A 17,670-nucleotide genomic window follows, 5' to 3' on the forward strand; every position below is an offset into this window, starting at 1 on the left:
CTTACCAAACGCTCAAAAAGGATACAAAAAGAGACAAAGCAGCGGTCGTGGAATCTCGAACAGGTCAGGGCTGCTCTAGCGCCTAAAAAGGTCCATTTCGTACGCAAGGAGGGCGGCGAAAAGCGAATTCTGCGTACTGTTACATTAGAATAGGCCTATAGAAGCTATTTCTATCGAAATTAGCCAATTTGAATGAGTATAGCAGCTCTAATGCAGTAGAATTTGGTGTTGTTGCTAACCCGAAATTGGCCCGCTTTGTGGGGTGGCCCGCTTTGTGGTGTTGGGCGTTAGTGCAGTTGAAATCTGGCGCTCCTTCAATTAGCACCGTCAATCTTCTATTTTCTGATATGGCAGAAACTTCCTCAAATCACGCTCTTTCAGATAGAGATCCAAGAAGGAGGATTTTCAAGGACAAGCGTCTTCATATCTTGTTTGAATACAGCATACTAGGGTTATTTTTTGGGAACCTTGACCTTCAGAGAAGCGTACAACAAAACCGGCCGAGTCATCAATATCTGTATATCAAGCCCTGATAGCTCGGAGCCACGTCTGCTCAACTTCATGACCACTCCAGAGATCCTTTCTATGGTCTGCGTTCTGTGCTTCTTGTTCCGTACCGTCCGTGTTCCAGCCCGCCAATATCTACCAAAGGGATCTTCAGACAGGAACAACGAAAGTCTAGATGCATTGAAATGTCCTTGTTATCGTCAAGGGCCAAGGAATGAGGAGCGACATGAGGAGCGACATGAATTGCAAAGATTATATGGGATCGATAAAAGAGCCTGCCAAAATGATTATTTTTACTACGAATGCAACGGCAATTTGGTCACAAGATCAAAGCACTGCTGCGACTGATTAAAGAAATGTTCGCTCTGGTACGGCTAGAGAACAACACGCAACGAGGGGAAGAAGGGAAAGTCACTCAAGTGAATAAAGTCATGATTGGACAGTGAGTGAGAAGCGTGAGCCTGGGACGAGTGTAGGTAGCTGGCAGGGTTACACCCTGGTGCTCATGCGTATGGAGCAGGCAGGCAGCAGCAGATTTTCTGGCTTTCCTGTTGGTAAGTTTGATCATAGCTTGAGCTTCCTCTGGACCCGGTTGATTGGGACTTTCAAACCTACTCAGCACTAATATATACACTTAAAATTTCTCCCCTGTAAGAGGTTGAACACAGATTTCCTTCAGCCTACGTCACATCACCAACTCTTCCTACCTTAACAATAACTTCAGCTGACGGTTCACAATAATGGCCTTCATCAACGTCCAATCAAGGTGCGCCATTAATGGACAAGCAGAATACCGCTTACTAACTTTGATATAACAACAGCCTTGTGAATTTGGGTAAATGCGATCAATGTGGCGGGAGTGGATAGGGTGGAGGGGAAACAGCATGCAGTGGTTGCGGTGGTTCAGGCCAGAAGTAATGTAAGTTGGCTAGATCTGTATGGCACTCAACAATGGTAACTCTTTTAGCCTTATTCTAAAGGTGTCTGGGATGGATGCTATGAAATCTTTTGATTCAGCACTGAATGCCACCAGTTGCCCATCCGTTCGTGTTGATATTAAACCCCAGTTCTCGGCTGCGACACTTATTTAGTTCTGAGCTTGATCAACTCGAGTAGAACTACTTTTTTACAAGCTATGACCAAGCGGACGATTGCTCTAAAGTGAACTGCATAATCTTCCTATCACCGACGCCACCTATCTATGACCCAAGCAATTTCAAGCAGACTTCATAGACCCCAAACATGACGGCAGCAGATGGTACTACACGCAAGAGCTGCGGCGTGAGGCCTCCATAAATCCCTGCGAGTCCTTCTTCCTTGCACACGAGGCGGAAGCATTGGAACAATCCCGTATATTTGGGGTTTTGATTTCCCTGGGGGGCCTGCCTAAGCCTCGTTCTGACGACCTTGATTCATCTATTAGCAAAGCTCAAGAAGCTTGACAAGTAAGAGTTTTGTTACCTCATGAGGATAAGTAGCAACGGCTGCCAATAACTTTGCAATGCCAGCAGCGCCAGTTTTTCTGCCCCAAGCCAAAGAGACATTCCAAACATTTTGATCGTCGTCAGTGAAGACAGCTCTAGCCTCCTTCTTCGCTAGATATATCTTCATTTGCTCGTACAAAATCCACTGCAATGCGCTCTCTGATATTCCAAGATAACTGGCGCTCAATCCTTTGTACAGCCCCTTTACCCCTTCATTTCGAAACACTTGGACAGCACAATCAAGGCTGTTTTTATATCGAGGGGTTGATGCTGATCGTGCACTCTCCGAGTTCGATTTATCCAGCTGTAATCTTGTTTTCACGAGCCAAATCGGATTTGTAGCCGTGCTGGTGACGACTCCTGTAGAAACTGCTGCTAGCAGATGGACCTAGGCAGTCTCCTGTCCCCCGTTCGTCTTGTCTGATATGATACGCTTGCTGTTGCCATAGACATAGAATTTGATGGCACTAGCAGGGACAAAGCCGGTAAGTGTCGGACCAAGGCCTTTATATAAGGCGCGCCAGCCTTCGGTGCGACCGATGGAGAATAGACTTTGAAAGTCTCATGGCAGTGAAGAAGAGAGGAGCGTAAGGAGGAATGCGACGAGCGATGGAGATGAGGCGTATGCCGAAACTGAGTGCAGTACAAGTCTGACTGTAGGCGAGTTTTCAAAACGTCAAAAGGTGCCGTCGCAATTGCGGCGGTCATGCCTCCAGCTCTAAACACCACGCACTGTTAGCAGTGATACATACGACGTAAAACAGGTCCTATAGATTTTAATACCCGCCAGCAACGAAGTGCACCCATGACTTATGTTCGGCTCGGCTGCTCGATCTTGTGTTGTCTGTAAAGTGCGGAAGGGCTTGATCGGAGAGTTGAGTGGACTTGAGCTGTGGATACTGCACCTGGTTGATAGAGATGTCTGGAACATTCATGGATGAAGCGGAATTCTTGAGGCGCACCAACTTACAAGGTACATATTGCTTCTCGGCATTGTAACCTCGGTATTGTAACAGTAAACCCTTAATGAGTCTCACTCTATAACGGAAGGTATGCCGAGGTCACTCTTTTCCTTTACACAAATCACGAATCCTCACATAACAATAAATCGATTAAGGAACTCATCTACCACCGCAAATATCCACAAACATAAGTGTGCAGGCGGGGTCTAGAAACTCATGGCCGTCTTCTAGACGAACGCAGAAGAAAAAAAGCAGTAATAAGTGTTTGGACATCGCTTTGTTGGTGGTACAGCATGTTGCTCTTATAATTAGCCAATCCAACCAACCGTACTGCTCTCAAAAGGCGATTGGTTTTCATTAACTGTATAGTTATCACATAGCGACAGACAGACGGTAGGAGCAGTATCCTGTTGACACTGAAATGGCACACTTCCTTATTAAGAATAGTACTTCTATGCGTTTTAGTAGCATAATATCTCTGATGCAGCCTTGGCACAAGGAACACTAAAATATTCGGAGTACAGTTTCTATCTTACATTTTCTCTATCAAATAATGAGATTTCTTGGAATTTCAAAGTGTAGAAATGATCAAAATCTTAATTTCTATTGAGCGGTCTTATTCTTATGATAAGAAACCTGATAAATAGAGTGATGTAGCCGGGAGAGTGTTTAGAAGCAAAACAACTTTGGTGTTGTTCTTGCCAAGGCTGCAGCAAAATTATTACGCTAGATCGCGGGAATATTATTCTCAACAAGGAAGTGTGCCATTTCAGTAACACAGGGGATAACACAAGTTAAGACTTTCCAACCATTAGCATTAAGGAATATGACAACCGATAAGAGTATAAACGCTGCTCTCCACCTGCTCTTAGCCTCTGTCATGATCCTGTCATCGATGATTGCAATGTACCCAAATCACAACTTTTCATTTCACATAAACGTCAACGTACAAAACAATATGCGCTTCAACTAAACAAAACATTGTAATCTTGAAAATGTTAGGATGTGACCTAGTGTTCCACGTCAACAGAGTCTGTTAACGCATAGATATAAGTTGGTCAAGACAAAATTTCTGTAAGTCAGCAATCTATCTCGTACTAAACTGAAGACTGTTATTATACACTTGTTTACTCAACTCCCACTGGCAGTGTCACTGAATAAGTCTCCTTCTGTATTGAGAGTAGTGTTTCCGCAATTTAGCATGACAACTTGCAGTCTTGGCAAAAGAAACATCAAAATTCTGGAATTTTGGTGAAAAATCAAAAGTATTGAGGTTCATAGTGCCAAGACTGTAGCAGAATTATCAACTTTAATCTGTTTAAGATCGTGCCGAAGATTGCCCGTTCAGTAAATTTATCTCATTAAAAATCTTGGCATCAAACATATGGAATAATTTAAGCTTGAACACATTCGATCTTGAGTCAGAGGTAGCCTTCAGGTCACCTTAGATAATAGATATCGGCTGTACGGTTCCTTTTCATGACCCAACTTCTACCGAATGAGATTATTGCAGCATCATCTTTCGAATAGCCGCACCCACAGTAACAGAACCGAGAGCATCATGAAAGTACGGCTTACCGAACCACGACCTTGAGTCACTTACAAAAAGAGCAGACCATTCTCCAACATTCTGAGAACATCTGTTCTTGACCTTCGAACATGGCGAAAAGTGCAACCGTGGCTGTAGAGCCAAACTTCCTGGCACAAATGTTAGATGCCAGTCTCGATCCACGGCAGAATAAAGAAGGTAGGCTTGAAGCACACCCACAGAGCGTTCCATATACTGATGAGCTTCAGCCGAGTTGAAAATCCGAGCCGAGGAGAAAAAATCGGGCTTCTCACTGGTGCTTCTCCAAATCACTGCTTCCGATTCTTTTTCCTCAAATACCAGACTGGCAAGTGCGCTATTCTTCAAGAACTTCATCAAGCGCAACTGGACGGACGAAGATGGAAATTACAAGCTTCCGGAACAAGAGGTCGCATCTATCAAGAGTGAACTGATTGGTTTGATGGTGTCGGTCCCCCCAAGCATTCAGGCGCAACTAGGAGAGGCGATCAGTGCTATCGCAGACAGTGATTTCTGGCAACAATGGGATACGCTGGTTGATGATTTGGTGTCCAGACTTACTCCAGACAATCACGTCGTAAATGCAGGAGTTCTGCAAGTGGCGCATTCGATCTTCTCAAGATGGAGGCCCTTGTTCCGGTCGGATGAGCTTTTCACGGAAGTTAACCATGTTTTAAGCAAATTTGCTGTTCCATACATGTCCTTGCTGCAGAACCTTGACGCCTGTATCGAAAAGGACAAGTCGAATAAAGTTGCCCTGTCGCAGGATTTTGCCGAGTTAGATCTTGCTGTGCAGCTTTTTTATGATTTGTCCTGCCAGGATCTGCCCCCTCAATTCGAAGATGCAATTCCTGCTCTGGCAGATCTTCTACTCAAGTACTTACGATTTGACAATGAGCTCCTTCGCACAGACGACGAGAACGAAGCTGGACCGCTTGAGAGTGTGAAAGCAGGCATCTTTGAGGGGCTAACCCTCTATGTCCAGAAATATTATGATGCTTTTGGTCCACATGTGAAACGCTTTGTGGAAAATTCCTGGGAGCTGCTCACAACTGTTGGGCTTGAACCCAAGTATGATGTTCTCGTCAGCAAGGCGCTCAATTTCCTAACCTCCACCACCTCTAACCCAGAGCAAGCGAAACCATTCAACGACAACAACGTTTTGGCACAAGTGGTCGATAAGGTCATATTGCCAAACCTAAGTCTGCGCGATTCGGACATTGAGATGTTTGAAGATGAACCAATTGAGTTCATCCGGCGAGACCTGGAAGGTTCGGATAGTGAAACGAGACGGAGAGCCGCGACGGACTTCCTAAGAAAACTTATGGAGCAGTTCGAAACACCAGTCACGACCGTGGTCTCATCATATGTCAAACAATACCTCGCTATGTACTCCAAGAATCCAAAGGCCAACTGGAGGGCGAAAGATACTGCAGTCTACCTGTTCTGCTCGATAGCGGCCAAAGGCACCCCAACAGCTGCCAGGGGAGTTGCCCAGACGAACAGTCTCGTCGATGTCGGAGAGTTTTTCTCTAATAATTTGGCGGGTGACCTTACAGGCTCTAACATTGAGCCTCTACTAAAAGTTGATGCCATCAAGTATCTCTACATATTCCGAAGTATCATCACGAATGAGCAATGGCAGCAAGCGATGCCCCTGCTAGTCAATCGCCTTGGTGATTCAAACTATGTTGTCTACACATACGCTGGGATCGCCGTTGAGCGCGTCTTATACCTCACAGATGAGAACGGAAAGCCATTGATCGACCCTACCCACATCACCTCATTATCTCAGGACCTGCTGGAGCATTTGTTTTCGCTCATTGAGCAAAGTGGACGGGCGGAGAAGATTCAAGAAAATGAGTTTCTCATGCGCTGCGTGATGAGGGTTTTGATCGTGATCAAGGAAGGTCTGTTGCCTATAACTGATGCCGTGCTGCAGCACCTTGTCAGCATTACGAACATCATTTATCGCAATCCAAGTAACCCCAGATTCTACTACTACCATTTCGAATCCATTGGGGCGTTAATAAGGTGGGTGAGGTCTCAGGGTCAAGCTAAGGGTTCTAACATGATTTCAGATTTGCGGGTCCATCAGAGGCTCTGAAAATGCAACAAGCATTCTTCAGCCCTTTTCTCGTCATTTTGCAGAACTCAGTGGAAGGTGAGCAGGCCGGATGATCCTACTTAGGCCCATATCGCTAATGAGACTCTAGAATTCATGCCTTACGTATTTCAGCTCTTTGCTGCTATGCTTGAGGTGGAACCTGCGAAGCCTTTGCCTCAGCCGTTTCAATCACTGATTCCGCCCATCATTGCACCTCCCATATGGGAACAGCGGGGGAATGTGCCCGCCTTGGTGCGGTTGCTGACAGCAATCATTCCCCGTGCTGCGGAAGATCTAGCCCAAAGCAATCAATTAGAGGGAGTCCTCGGAATATTTCAAAAGCTGGTCTCTACTAAAATCTACGAAAGCCATGGTTTCGACCTGCTAGAATGCGTCATTGACAGTTATCCACCGGCTACTCTAGAACCTTATTGGATCCATGTCATCACAATCATGCTAACTCGTTTGCAAAGCCAGCAAAGTACAGCTTTTCATCTACGCTTCGTTCGCTTCTACCATTACATAGCCTCACGCGATGACAGAGGTCTGGGAACAGACTTCTTCGTCGCGGTGACAGATAAGGTGCAGCATGATGTTTTCAGAGGCCTCTACTTGTCCATTGTCCTACCGAAAACTCAACAGCTTACCCGACCTCTTGACAGGAAAACCGCAGTTATCTCCTTCACCAAATCACTTGCCGACTCAGAAGCATTCGTGACTCGCTACCCAAAAGGATGGCCGCACACATGCAATGCTTTGTTGAAGCTTCTCGAGGTTCCACCCCTGCCATCGAAACGCGAGGACATGATTACAGATCATGATGTAGATGACAGCAGCTTTGGGGTTGGCTTTACCCAACTACAGACCATCAGGAAACCTATCAACGACCCTTGGGCTGATGTGATGGACTTGAGGAAGTGGGTTGGTCAGTATTTACAGGCTGCGGATAGGAGGCATTCTGGTCGCATAGGAAAGTTTGTGAACGAGGGTTTATCGGAGGATGCCAAAGGGGTCCTTTCGACGTACATGCGTCTTTAGAAACTCATGCAATGACCATGAGTTGGCAGAATGTACGATTGGCAAAAGCTGAATCACACTTAGAGAGCACGGCATAGAGCCCCAGCTGCAGGGTACTTGATCGATCGTGGAGTCTTCATGGTCTGGCCAGCCCTATCTTAACAAAACCGTACACATTTCATTCATTAGTAGGTGAGATCGGTGGAAAGGCCTGCTATGCTTGAGTTCACATTGCTTGAAGCCCAATTTTTCACCGCTGGTATCGATAGCGTCACGGATCTGTCCCAGAGCGCATCATTTGCTAATAAATTACTTAATCACCTAACTAGTAGTGTTAGCTTCAGCGTTTTTATTCTCACTAACTAGGGAAATCGTGTATTCGCACTCCAAAGTACTCGTTGCTTTCGTAACGCGTGAGCCTCGACTTTCGCAGCCAATGCCGTTCCAGATACAGTGGAAAGACGTCTACGTTTGCCTTGGCTGCTCCTTGAAGGCAAGCAAGAGATCCATTTCCTCAAGTACGAAATACAGCAATTCGATCCCTGCAAGCCAGCAGACCGCAGACACCCCATTATTTGTGGATCAACTTTCTCGATACACCCCTGCCTCTCACCCTTCTGCGCAAACCGATGATTTCAGCCAAAATGGGAACATATCTCAATCCGTGGACAGCCCTAAAAAAAAGCAGGGAAACGCCAACCAATCCCCAAAGCTCAAGGGAATAAAAACCAGACGGGTTCATCCTCGGCCACGGTTACTGGACGGACAGTTAGAGGGCATAGCTGCGCTCAGCCGGCTGACGAAGAAATTGGCTGAGGTATCCAAAACCACAGTCTCGCTGCAAGATACTCTGAAGCAAGTCCGTCAGGGAGACAACGATGCGATAGAAAAGAAATTTATAAGCACATTGAGCGAGATCTATTCTGGGAGAAGTGTTGGGGTTCTGGTGCGGGAGCTCGTTGTCTTGCAAAAGCTCAATCGAGACTCGCTAATAAATGCACGCATCGAGCATCTTGTCGCCGAACTAACAAGGGCTGGTCTTTTGGAAGCGCCGACAGGTAGTCAGTGGCATCATGTAGAACCTCAGAAGCACTCTAGCACTAAAATAGTGGGAAAAGACCAGGCCTCGCGATCGGCCGCAGTCACGACTCCTGCAAAGCTGAAGGATCGTAAAGTCCCTGCTAGGGACTTGCGAAGGTCACCGAATGAGGCAAAGCCTCGCAGAAGGGAAGCAGCAGCAAAAGTCGAAGCCACAGGTAGGAAATCCAGACGTCGTACGAATCCGGACCACCTGCCCACAAGCAAAGAGACACACGAATTTACATCAACCATCGAAGTTGATGCTGTGAGCATCTCTCCGCTGCCTAGAACTGGACCAGATGTTCCTCATCTGTGCCATGACCTGTCCAGAGTATTGTTTAATCCTGGCATCTACCAACTGCAAGACCCCAGATCACGGGTCTATAATTTTGATCCGTACCTGGAGAAGATCATGCCCGTGTCCGAGTTCGACTTCAAGATTCTCAAAGAGTATATCACTTCCTCCAGGGACGGAACCCTACGTTCATTGGCCTTGGAGCATGGCAAAAAATACGTTGGCTCATCATCGAGCATGACCTCTACGCTGGCTCAACTTCACTTTCTACTATCACAATGGAGGGAGATCAATACCAAGGTTATAACGAGAGGATTTTCTGAAACGTTGAGGTCATTCACGTTGATTCAGCGCAGTCCCAGTTCCGTCTTTCTCCGTTATCAGGATGGAGTATATGCTATGGATGCGGACAAAGAGTATGATTCAGCGAACATATTAATGAGTTTGGGCAAGTCTATGGAAAAGCTATTGACCCAAGAACCTCAAGATTTCGAGCGTTACCGGAAAACCAGCGAGACCAAGGTCCCGGAAGAAGAGCGCTGTGCGCCAGAAGCGTACCAATATACCCACGCTGGTGATTTTCTCATGCGTGCCCAACTGGACGCTTGCGATCCTCGGCTACCTGGGACTGGTACTTTCGACTTAAAGACACGGGCGGTGGCGTCCATCCGTCATAACGTTAAACAGCACGAAGAGGGGTTCGGGTATCAGATCAAAACCCGGTTTGGAAATTGGGAATCCTACGAACGGGAGTACTTTGACATGATGCGGTCAGCTTTCTTGAAGTATTCTTTGCAGGTGAGGTTGGGGCGGATGGATGGCATATTTGTCGCTTTCCACAATGTCGAACGAATTTTTGGCTTCCAATACGTAAGTTTACCGGAAATGGACATGGCCTTGCACGGCCAATACGACACCTCACTTGGAGACAAGGAATTTAAGCTCAGCGTAGAGCTACTTAACCGAATTCTTAATTATATTACTGAGAGATTCCCGAAACGGTCCTTGCGGCTCCAATTCGAAACCCGCGACCCAGCTACTAGAGGAGCTTTTATGCATATTTTCGCAGAACCGATGGACGAAGCCAAGATTGAGGCCATCCAAAATTCCAGAAAAGAGGCCATTGACGCGTTTGAACAACGCTTGATGAATCCAGATACGAGTTCTCTAATTCAACACGTGGATGACGTTGAAGCAGTGTACGAGCAGCCCAATCTCCCTTCTGAGGCTTCCGCGGTCCCCGCAAAGACCGAAGAGTCTGCTACCCAAGTAGTCGATCCTATACTGACGGAGCAGCTTGCTGCTGTAGCTGACGCTGCAGCGGAAGAAGTACACGCCCCACCCCATAGCAGAGAAGGTGGCTCCAATGAGGCTGCTAGTGATGAACAGCCCACTACCACTGCGAAAGGGCCACAGAAGGCGGAACCAGTCTCCAAGCTGCTAATGCTGAAGCTGCGCATACGGAATAGAGTCAATGAGAAGATTGTGGAACGGCCCACATCTCTCGCTAGTTCTGACGTGTGGTCCCTTGATTATAGTCTGGAGGAGGAAACAACAGAGGCTGTTGCGCAAGCTCAATACCGCGCGTCAAAGGCACGAAGGAAGGCCGTTTTGGAGGACCGAGAGCAGAACTCGGCGGCCAATTTCTATTTAAGGAAATTGCGCGAAATGGCAAGCCAGGGGGCGGAATGGCGAAAGGCTCAGGACGAGCTAGACGCTGGTCGCAAGCGGGTCGTGCTGTATGAAGGTCGATAGTGGTGTCCTTTGAACAGCATCGTTGTATATGGAGTACGAGTGATTCTAGAAGCTCAACGAAGATCGTGTCAGCGCATTATTTGGTGACAAAGACATACATCAGACCTGCCGAATTAATCACTTAGCCAGGCCAGTATAGAACTGGTAGGGGAATATAATTTTTTAGGGAGCTCGGAGTCCTTGTCATTTCATGAAAGGTTTTCTTATAATTTCCTCGTCATTTAAATGTCACCCTAAGCTTCAACACAGCACCACTGGTTATAAAATGCCCAAATGTCAGGCCTAATTCACTAGGGGCCCTGATCTGGAGCCTACCAGTAGCTACCAAAGACATTGTCATGCCTCACGCACTGACTAGAGGATCAAATAACCCCTTCGCACGGTAGGTCGGGGCCTCCGGGCCCACGAGGCCTTGGCTGGACTTGACGCTTGACGCAATCGCATGTAACCACAAGGGCAACTACTACGTACATCGGGCTTTTTCCTGCATGCTCCAACTGTGCAATCATTTTTGCGATGGAGCTGACTTTACTGACTTCATACATGAGCTAGCTTCCCGTTCGATATCGAAAATTCAATTGGCCCAAAATACCTCGATCCGGAACATCACACCCATTCTCCCTCACACCCATTCATTTCTATTCGTGGCAGACCATCGACAACAAATATCTTGCGAGCGGGCGCATTGCGGGAAAGCAGTACAAATGAAACGAAAAGCTCCTCTGGTTTGTCTGGATAGTTGAAACAAATCTGCGGTTCCGTCTGCTCTGGAATACTTGAGATAGCGATGAGAAAGAAACAGCCTTAATACACGGTGTTCTCGATGTGGGAATAGCTCGAAAGGTCAAACAGTTGCATGATCATAGCAAAACAGTGGACTGTGGCCCTGCTCCCACTATGTCTGATATGCGGCGCCGGAAAAGCCTGAGTATTTTTCGGCCAACACTTCCGACAGTATCCACGGGATCTAGTGATGAATCCTCTACTGGAGGAGGCAACAGCGGCGGCGGCAGCATTCTCCGGAAGAAAGGCGGCAGGCCTCTGTCTATCTTTGCTTCACGTTCTACACCTTCCAGCCCTTCCATTCCGAATTATGATGTCGCCAATTTCGAGAAAGTCGGCTTATCAGAAAGCCCGAAGCTTCGCTCCCGAACTCTGCATAAAGGAGGCCGAGCTTCGGTGTTTGGGTCTCTGAGGTCATTGCGATCGTCAGAAGACGACGATGTACTAACAAAGACGGAATCCAAGGCATCTTCGACAAATGAAGAGAATGATCTGCAAGGGTCGTTGCAGGCTGGTTTGTTTGGGAGTTCAGTCCTGCATCATGGCGAGGTGCAAACCATGGGAGGAATGTTTCGGAAGAGGAGTCATTATCTCGTGTTGACTGAAACACACCTTCTGCGCTTTAAAGGACAGACGAAGGCTGCGGAGATGTACCCCGTAATTCCTGTGTCCATGGGCAGAAGCAGTGGTCATCGGCAATCAATGGGATCTTTCGGCTCAAATAGCGATGCCCAAAGCTCAATCATGTCAGATATCGTTGATGGCATTGCGCTTAATCAAATCATCGCAACATCTAAGCTGGACGACGGAAGGCCTTATTTCTCGATCGAGGTGTCACATCTGGAGGACGCGACCAACAGAGCTTCTTCTATGTCTATGCAACTCAACGACCCACGAGAAGCTGATCTTTGGCTACTAGCTATTCGTAATGCGGCTGCGAAGGCAAGGAATAAACATGGCTACGACTTCCCACCTGCTATGTTAGCATACATCGCACGAGCGCTAGAGCATTACCGAGACTACGATCCTAGGCATTTCCAACTTTTTAGAGTGGTACAACGTACCGCCAACAAGTCTGTAAGTAGATCTTCAACGGACGACCTTGCTAAACTGAATTCTTCGACCTGCTATCTCGCCGTTGGGATCAACAGTGTTCATTTGGTCCCACTAAAGAGGTCGATTGACCGATCGTCTACCTCTTCGTTGCAGGACTTGGAAGCTCCGACTTCCTTTGGCATTACGACGTTGTCTTCCATGTCCCTTCAACCCGGCGATGATACCTTCCAATTAACCTTTCGGGTACCACTACAAAGCACTTTCACCCTCTTTCTCGCGTCAGCGAAGGCGAAGGAAATAGTTCTCTGGATAAAGAATAGGGCAGAGTATTTGAGACCGGAGTGGGTTCACCAGCCGTTTGCGTTCTTTGCACCCGCGGAGCTTGACGATGATATGGCCCTATCAGAATCCTCAGAGGACGAGCACAAATTCTTCGACCGGACTCTGATAGCCTATTGTGCTGGTTTCAATGTTGATGTCTCCAGAATCTGCTACAGCGTGGACTATCGATGTGAGGACGCACCTTGCTTCAGACTCTTGAAACCGTTCGGTCCGTGCTACAACGCCCTGGAGCTCTTGGCAGTCATCAGAGCTCTACGATACAATGAATCCTTTACCTCCATCTCATTTGCGGGCATCAACCTGGACGTACTACAAGGCATCTACGACCTATATGGCGTAGATTTCGATGCTCTATACACTCGGTCTGGAGTAGCTACCAACCTCCCGAACCAAGAAGAATTACCTTTACTCTCTCAGGAGATTAGAGCACTCGCCTTGAAAAGTAGAAGACTTCGTCGGCTTGATTTCTCCTACTGCTTGACAAGACGACACCGGTCTGGCACCGACATCGACACCAAAGCCTGCGGAATACCTGAAGCGCTTGTTCCACTATGCAAGAAGACATTGACGAATGTGGATTGGCTAGTGTTGAACGGCATAAGACTTGGCGATTCTGATCTCGATTACTTGGTCGACGCAGCTTCTCAAAGGGTCTGCCACCTTCGTGCTCTGGAGATAGGTAATTGCGGGCTGTCTGTGCACGATATAGATGTACTGCTATCCACCTTAGCTGTGCAGGAAAGTACTATGGAGGTGATTGATATCTCCGGAGTGCAGGGAAGGTTTAGTCCGGAGCTTTTCCAACGTCAGATAGGATACTTTGGCCATATTCGCAAGCTCAATCTTACCAGAGTGCAGAAGACCGCAGGTCCTGAATCGTTGATTGCACCGGAAACTCTGCTGACATGGAGGTTGGAAGAGTTACAATTAAGCCAGACGGTTGTCAACCAGGAGACTGTTGACTCGATCGCGGCATATCTAGCAAGCTCCAAGTCAGACTCGCTCCATGAGCTTGGTTTGGATCAATGCGGGCTTACGGGCAAAGATCTTGCCATCTTCTTTAGCGCGATGAATCGGGACCGTGGTCCACCTCGCGATATGCATGTTAGCGCAAGCGAAAACCGTCTCAAAGCAGGGTACCAATTCCTATTTGACATCATTGGGCAGAACAAGTCGCCGACGCATTTGACCATGCGGATGATTGAGTTCGAAAAGGAACATCATTTCCGTCAGCTGGTACAAGCGCTACAGAAGAATACTGCGCTAAAGGTATTAGATATCTCAAAGGCTTCTTTGCCCTACGATGCAGGGGAGGAGACGTGCAAAGAATTGCAGAAGATGTTTGAAAAAAATTCGTCGCTAGAAGAACTCGATATCAGTGGTGAACAGGCTCACCTGGATTCGGCAAGGTTTGGCATCGGTTTGAATCTTGCGCTAACTGGGCTTAAGAAAAACAATACCCTGAGAATGTTGAAGATTGAGCACCAGAACTTAGGCATGCAAGGAGCCAACACGTTGGCAGAGGTGCTCGAAGCAAACAACTCGCTTGTAGAGATTCATTGTGAGAACAACGACATCAATCTCCAAAGTTTCACAGTGCTCGTGAATGGGTTGCAGAAGAACACATCTGTCACATATATGCCGTCTATGGCTCGCGATCGGGAGAAGTCGTTAGAAAAGGTCAAACGGGAAATTCAGGCCATTAATAACAGCGCAGAACTGGTTTCTCCTTCTGGCAGCTCCTCGATCAAGCGAAGTTTCACTGGAGTCATGAGTGGTAGAGGCAATCGGCCGTCTATGACACAGACCAACATCAATCCTATTCCTGCATATACTGAACAAGATGTTAAAGCCGCAGTAGACGCCTTACATGAGAAATGGAATGCGGAAGTTGCACGAATGCAAGGCTACCTTGCAAGAAATTACCACCTCCAGCATGGACTTCCGTGGGGAGGCCAGGACACAAACGAGAATCAGAGACCACGTACGGCGGAGACATTGGGAGATGTCTTGAGAAGCGTCAAATTGGATAGCACGCCTACTTTGGAAAAGGAGCTGGGGCTGGGATGGATAGACGAAAAGCCGGATGTGACACCCAAGAAGCCACCTGCGGCTTTCAGTCTGCCCGAAGAATAACAACGCGGAATAGACGTCTGCCTTTGACTTCTCTCGCTTTTGATACCAGTTTTGACCACGACGTATGAGAGATTCGATGAGTCAGAAAAAACTTGCATTGGCAGGAAGGGACTGATTTTGATATGAACATGACATTATGGAAAGGAAAGATGGCTGGTAACAATGTATATAGACTGTATATCCATCAATGACTTATGGATACCATGCCCACCACGGGAAAAGCTGTGAGCTGGGGCATGAACGTGCATATAACACCTGTGCTATCTCGGTACTCGCTGGGGCCAAGCAGCTCATTGTTGAGCCTCGGTTTACACAGGCAGAATATATGTTGAGAACACACAAGGCTCATAACCTCATAACGTCAGGGCAAAGTACTGTGCAATCCACATCATCTCAGCCCGAATATTAATGACAGTATGGATGACACGCGTATTGGCCAGGTCAATCCAAACATTCTCCCAGCAATTTTGTCACCATGTAAATCTTGTGCAACCGGATACCAGTAACCGTGTCGTCATGGCCGAAGCTGCAAAACTCTGCACTGTTTAGCAATAGCACTCACTGCATTCTGGGTTTTGATGCTTAATACCCAACAGGTAGCTCCGAAGTTGCTACAGGAGTATGTCATGGCAATAGCCTGCCTCCCTTCCTCAGTCTTTCAATTCCAGCAATTGTTTGAGGACCCATGCAAGCATCGCCGCGCCGCGCGCTGTTGTTGGATCGTCAATTTCGCCCAGCTGATCTTGGTGTCGCGTTAGCCTTGGGCCTTCGGGCTGAAGCATGGCTGTGCACTGCGCAGACATTTCAAGCATTTCCGCTCCCCCTTCAGGTGCTCACTTGTCTTTAGTCTATGAGCATCATACCCAGTGGCAGTCCTACTGAACATTCTTCTTCGCCGACACACAATCTTGACTCTTCTGTCACAATCAGGCACAATGTCCTTTGTCAAGTCGTGAGAATCCTTGACAATAAGGGGCCGCCTCCACCCTCATCTCCCAACTCGCCGCAGCTATCTCTCCCATAGGACACGGCGGATTCTTCCTTTCCTACTCTGAGCCCTTGCAATCTCTTCCTCGGCGCTGACGTCCTCCCCGCCGCCTCTTGAAACCTGTATCTTCCAGCTCCTCAATTCGGCCTTCAGAGTTAACAACATCAACCTCTTTACAATGCGCCGTGGACTCTTAATTTTCCTGATAATAAATGCTCTCATTCTTACCTTCCTCATTCGCTCAGTCTTTACCCTCTTGACACTCCTCTTTGAAGATGCTTCAGCAGACGCCATATCGCATTCGGAACTTCCTGCGCCAAATTCTACCCTGATTGACACTCGACCACAGCTCATCCCCAAACTCATTCACCAGACCTACAAGACTGAGACAATTCCAGCCCACTGGCGCGAAGCTCAGCAGTCTTGCATAGACCTTCACCCAGACTACGAATACATACTATGGACAGATGCCAAGTGTCGCGACTTTATCCGCGACAAATATCCTTGGTTTCTGGACACTTTCGACGGTTATGCATACCCCATCCAGCGCGCAGACGCGATTAGGTATTTTGTGCTCGTGCACTATGGAGGGGTCTACATTGACCTAGACGATGGCTGTAATCGTCGGCTAGACCCTCTGTTATACTACACCGCCTGGGTGCGCCGCACGAAGCCCACAGGTATTTCCAACGATGCAATGGGTGCAGTGCCGCAGCATCCATTCTTCCTCCGAGTCATCAAAAGTCTACAGAAATATGACCGTCAATGGGTCCTACCATATATTACCATCATGTACTCCACTGGTCCGCTCTTCCTTAGCGTCGTTTGGAAGGAATGGATGGGTGAGAATAGTGGGCGTGCCGCGGACTGGAATGGCCGTGTTCGTGTCCTCATGAAACCCGAGTACAATCAACATCCGTGGTCTTTCTTCAAACATTACCGTGGCAGCAGCTGGCATCGCGAAGATGCAAAGCTCATCTTCTGGATGGGTAGGCACTGGATGCTGCTTACAGCTCTGGGATTCATGTTCGCCGGCGTTGTGGGTATGGCGCTTTGGTGGCTGTATGGGACAATACTGCTATTAGGCAGCCATAGGAAGTCTGCGATGGCAGGCCTTAATCGCGGCAGGAAAAACAGTAGCAGCAGCCCGCCCAGATCACGGTTATCGCTGTGGAGTTGGCGGAGCGGCAACAAGCAGCAGTACGAACTTGTCCAGCAGAGGGAGCCTTGAAGACGTCTCCTTCAAGGCTTCATTTTTGCTTTTGTTCCACTTGCCCTGTCCTCGCGCGTCTTTGCTAGCATAGCGATGTGGAGTTAGGAAAGTGTATGCATGGGAAATTGGGCGGGTAGAGTATGCGAGCAGCGCATCTCCTGGTGTTCAAATAGCGAGCGGTTGTCTTCGGACGGTTGAGGTACGGCTGTGCTACATTGGTGTTCTGATACGCAGCTTTTGTTAGCCGTATACAATCCATGGGCTCCTGGAGAACCCTCTTGATCCATATCGTATCCCATTGATCCTCCAGAACAGCTTCTACACATTGAGCCCTTGGCAAATTGTCAACAAGCCTTCACTTCGAACAGGAACGAAATA

General features: G+C 47.7%; 4 protein-coding genes across 4 annotated transcripts; all 4 read left to right on the forward strand.

The window, feature by feature from the left end:
• Positions 1-4,612: 4,612 nt before the first annotated feature.
• Positions 4,613-7,665, forward strand: EPUS_03991 (uncharacterized protein; the record flags this gene model as incomplete). Its single annotated transcript, XM_007806854.1, has 4 exons — positions 4,613-4,700; positions 4,751-6,554; positions 6,602-6,684; positions 6,737-7,665. The coding sequence occupies 4 exons, from the start codon at positions 4,613-4,615 to the stop codon at positions 7,663-7,665; spliced, it is 2,904 nt and encodes a 967-aa protein (XP_007805045.1).
• Positions 7,666-8,080: 415 nt separating this feature from the next.
• Positions 8,081-10,774, forward strand: EPUS_03992 (uncharacterized protein; the record flags this gene model as incomplete). Its single annotated transcript, XM_007806855.1, has 1 exon — positions 8,081-10,774. One exon carries the CDS (start codon positions 8,081-8,083, stop codon positions 10,772-10,774), a length of 2,694 nt encoding a protein of 897 aa, XP_007805046.1.
• An 897-nt stretch (positions 10,775-11,671) lies between these two features.
• EPUS_03993 (uncharacterized protein) lies at positions 11,672-15,091 on the forward strand (the record flags this gene model as incomplete). Its single annotated transcript, XM_007806856.1, has 1 exon — positions 11,672-15,091. The coding sequence occupies one exon, from the start codon at positions 11,672-11,674 to the stop codon at positions 15,089-15,091; it is 3,420 nt and encodes a 1,139-aa protein (XP_007805047.1).
• A 1,166-nt stretch (positions 15,092-16,257) lies between these two features.
• Positions 16,258-17,310, forward strand: EPUS_03994 (Mannosyl phosphorylinositol ceramide synthase SUR1; the record flags this gene model as incomplete). Its single annotated transcript, XM_007806857.1, has 1 exon — positions 16,258-17,310. The coding sequence occupies one exon, from the start codon at positions 16,258-16,260 to the stop codon at positions 17,308-17,310; it is 1,053 nt and encodes a 350-aa protein (XP_007805048.1).
• Positions 17,311-17,670: the final 360 nt, after the last annotated feature.

Source organism: Endocarpon pusillum, assembly GCF_000464535.1.
Source record: "Endocarpon pusillum Z07020 unplaced genomic scaffold scaffold6331, whole genome shotgun sequence".
Taxonomy (NCBI): domain Eukaryota; kingdom Fungi; phylum Ascomycota; class Eurotiomycetes; order Verrucariales; family Verrucariaceae; genus Endocarpon; species Endocarpon pusillum.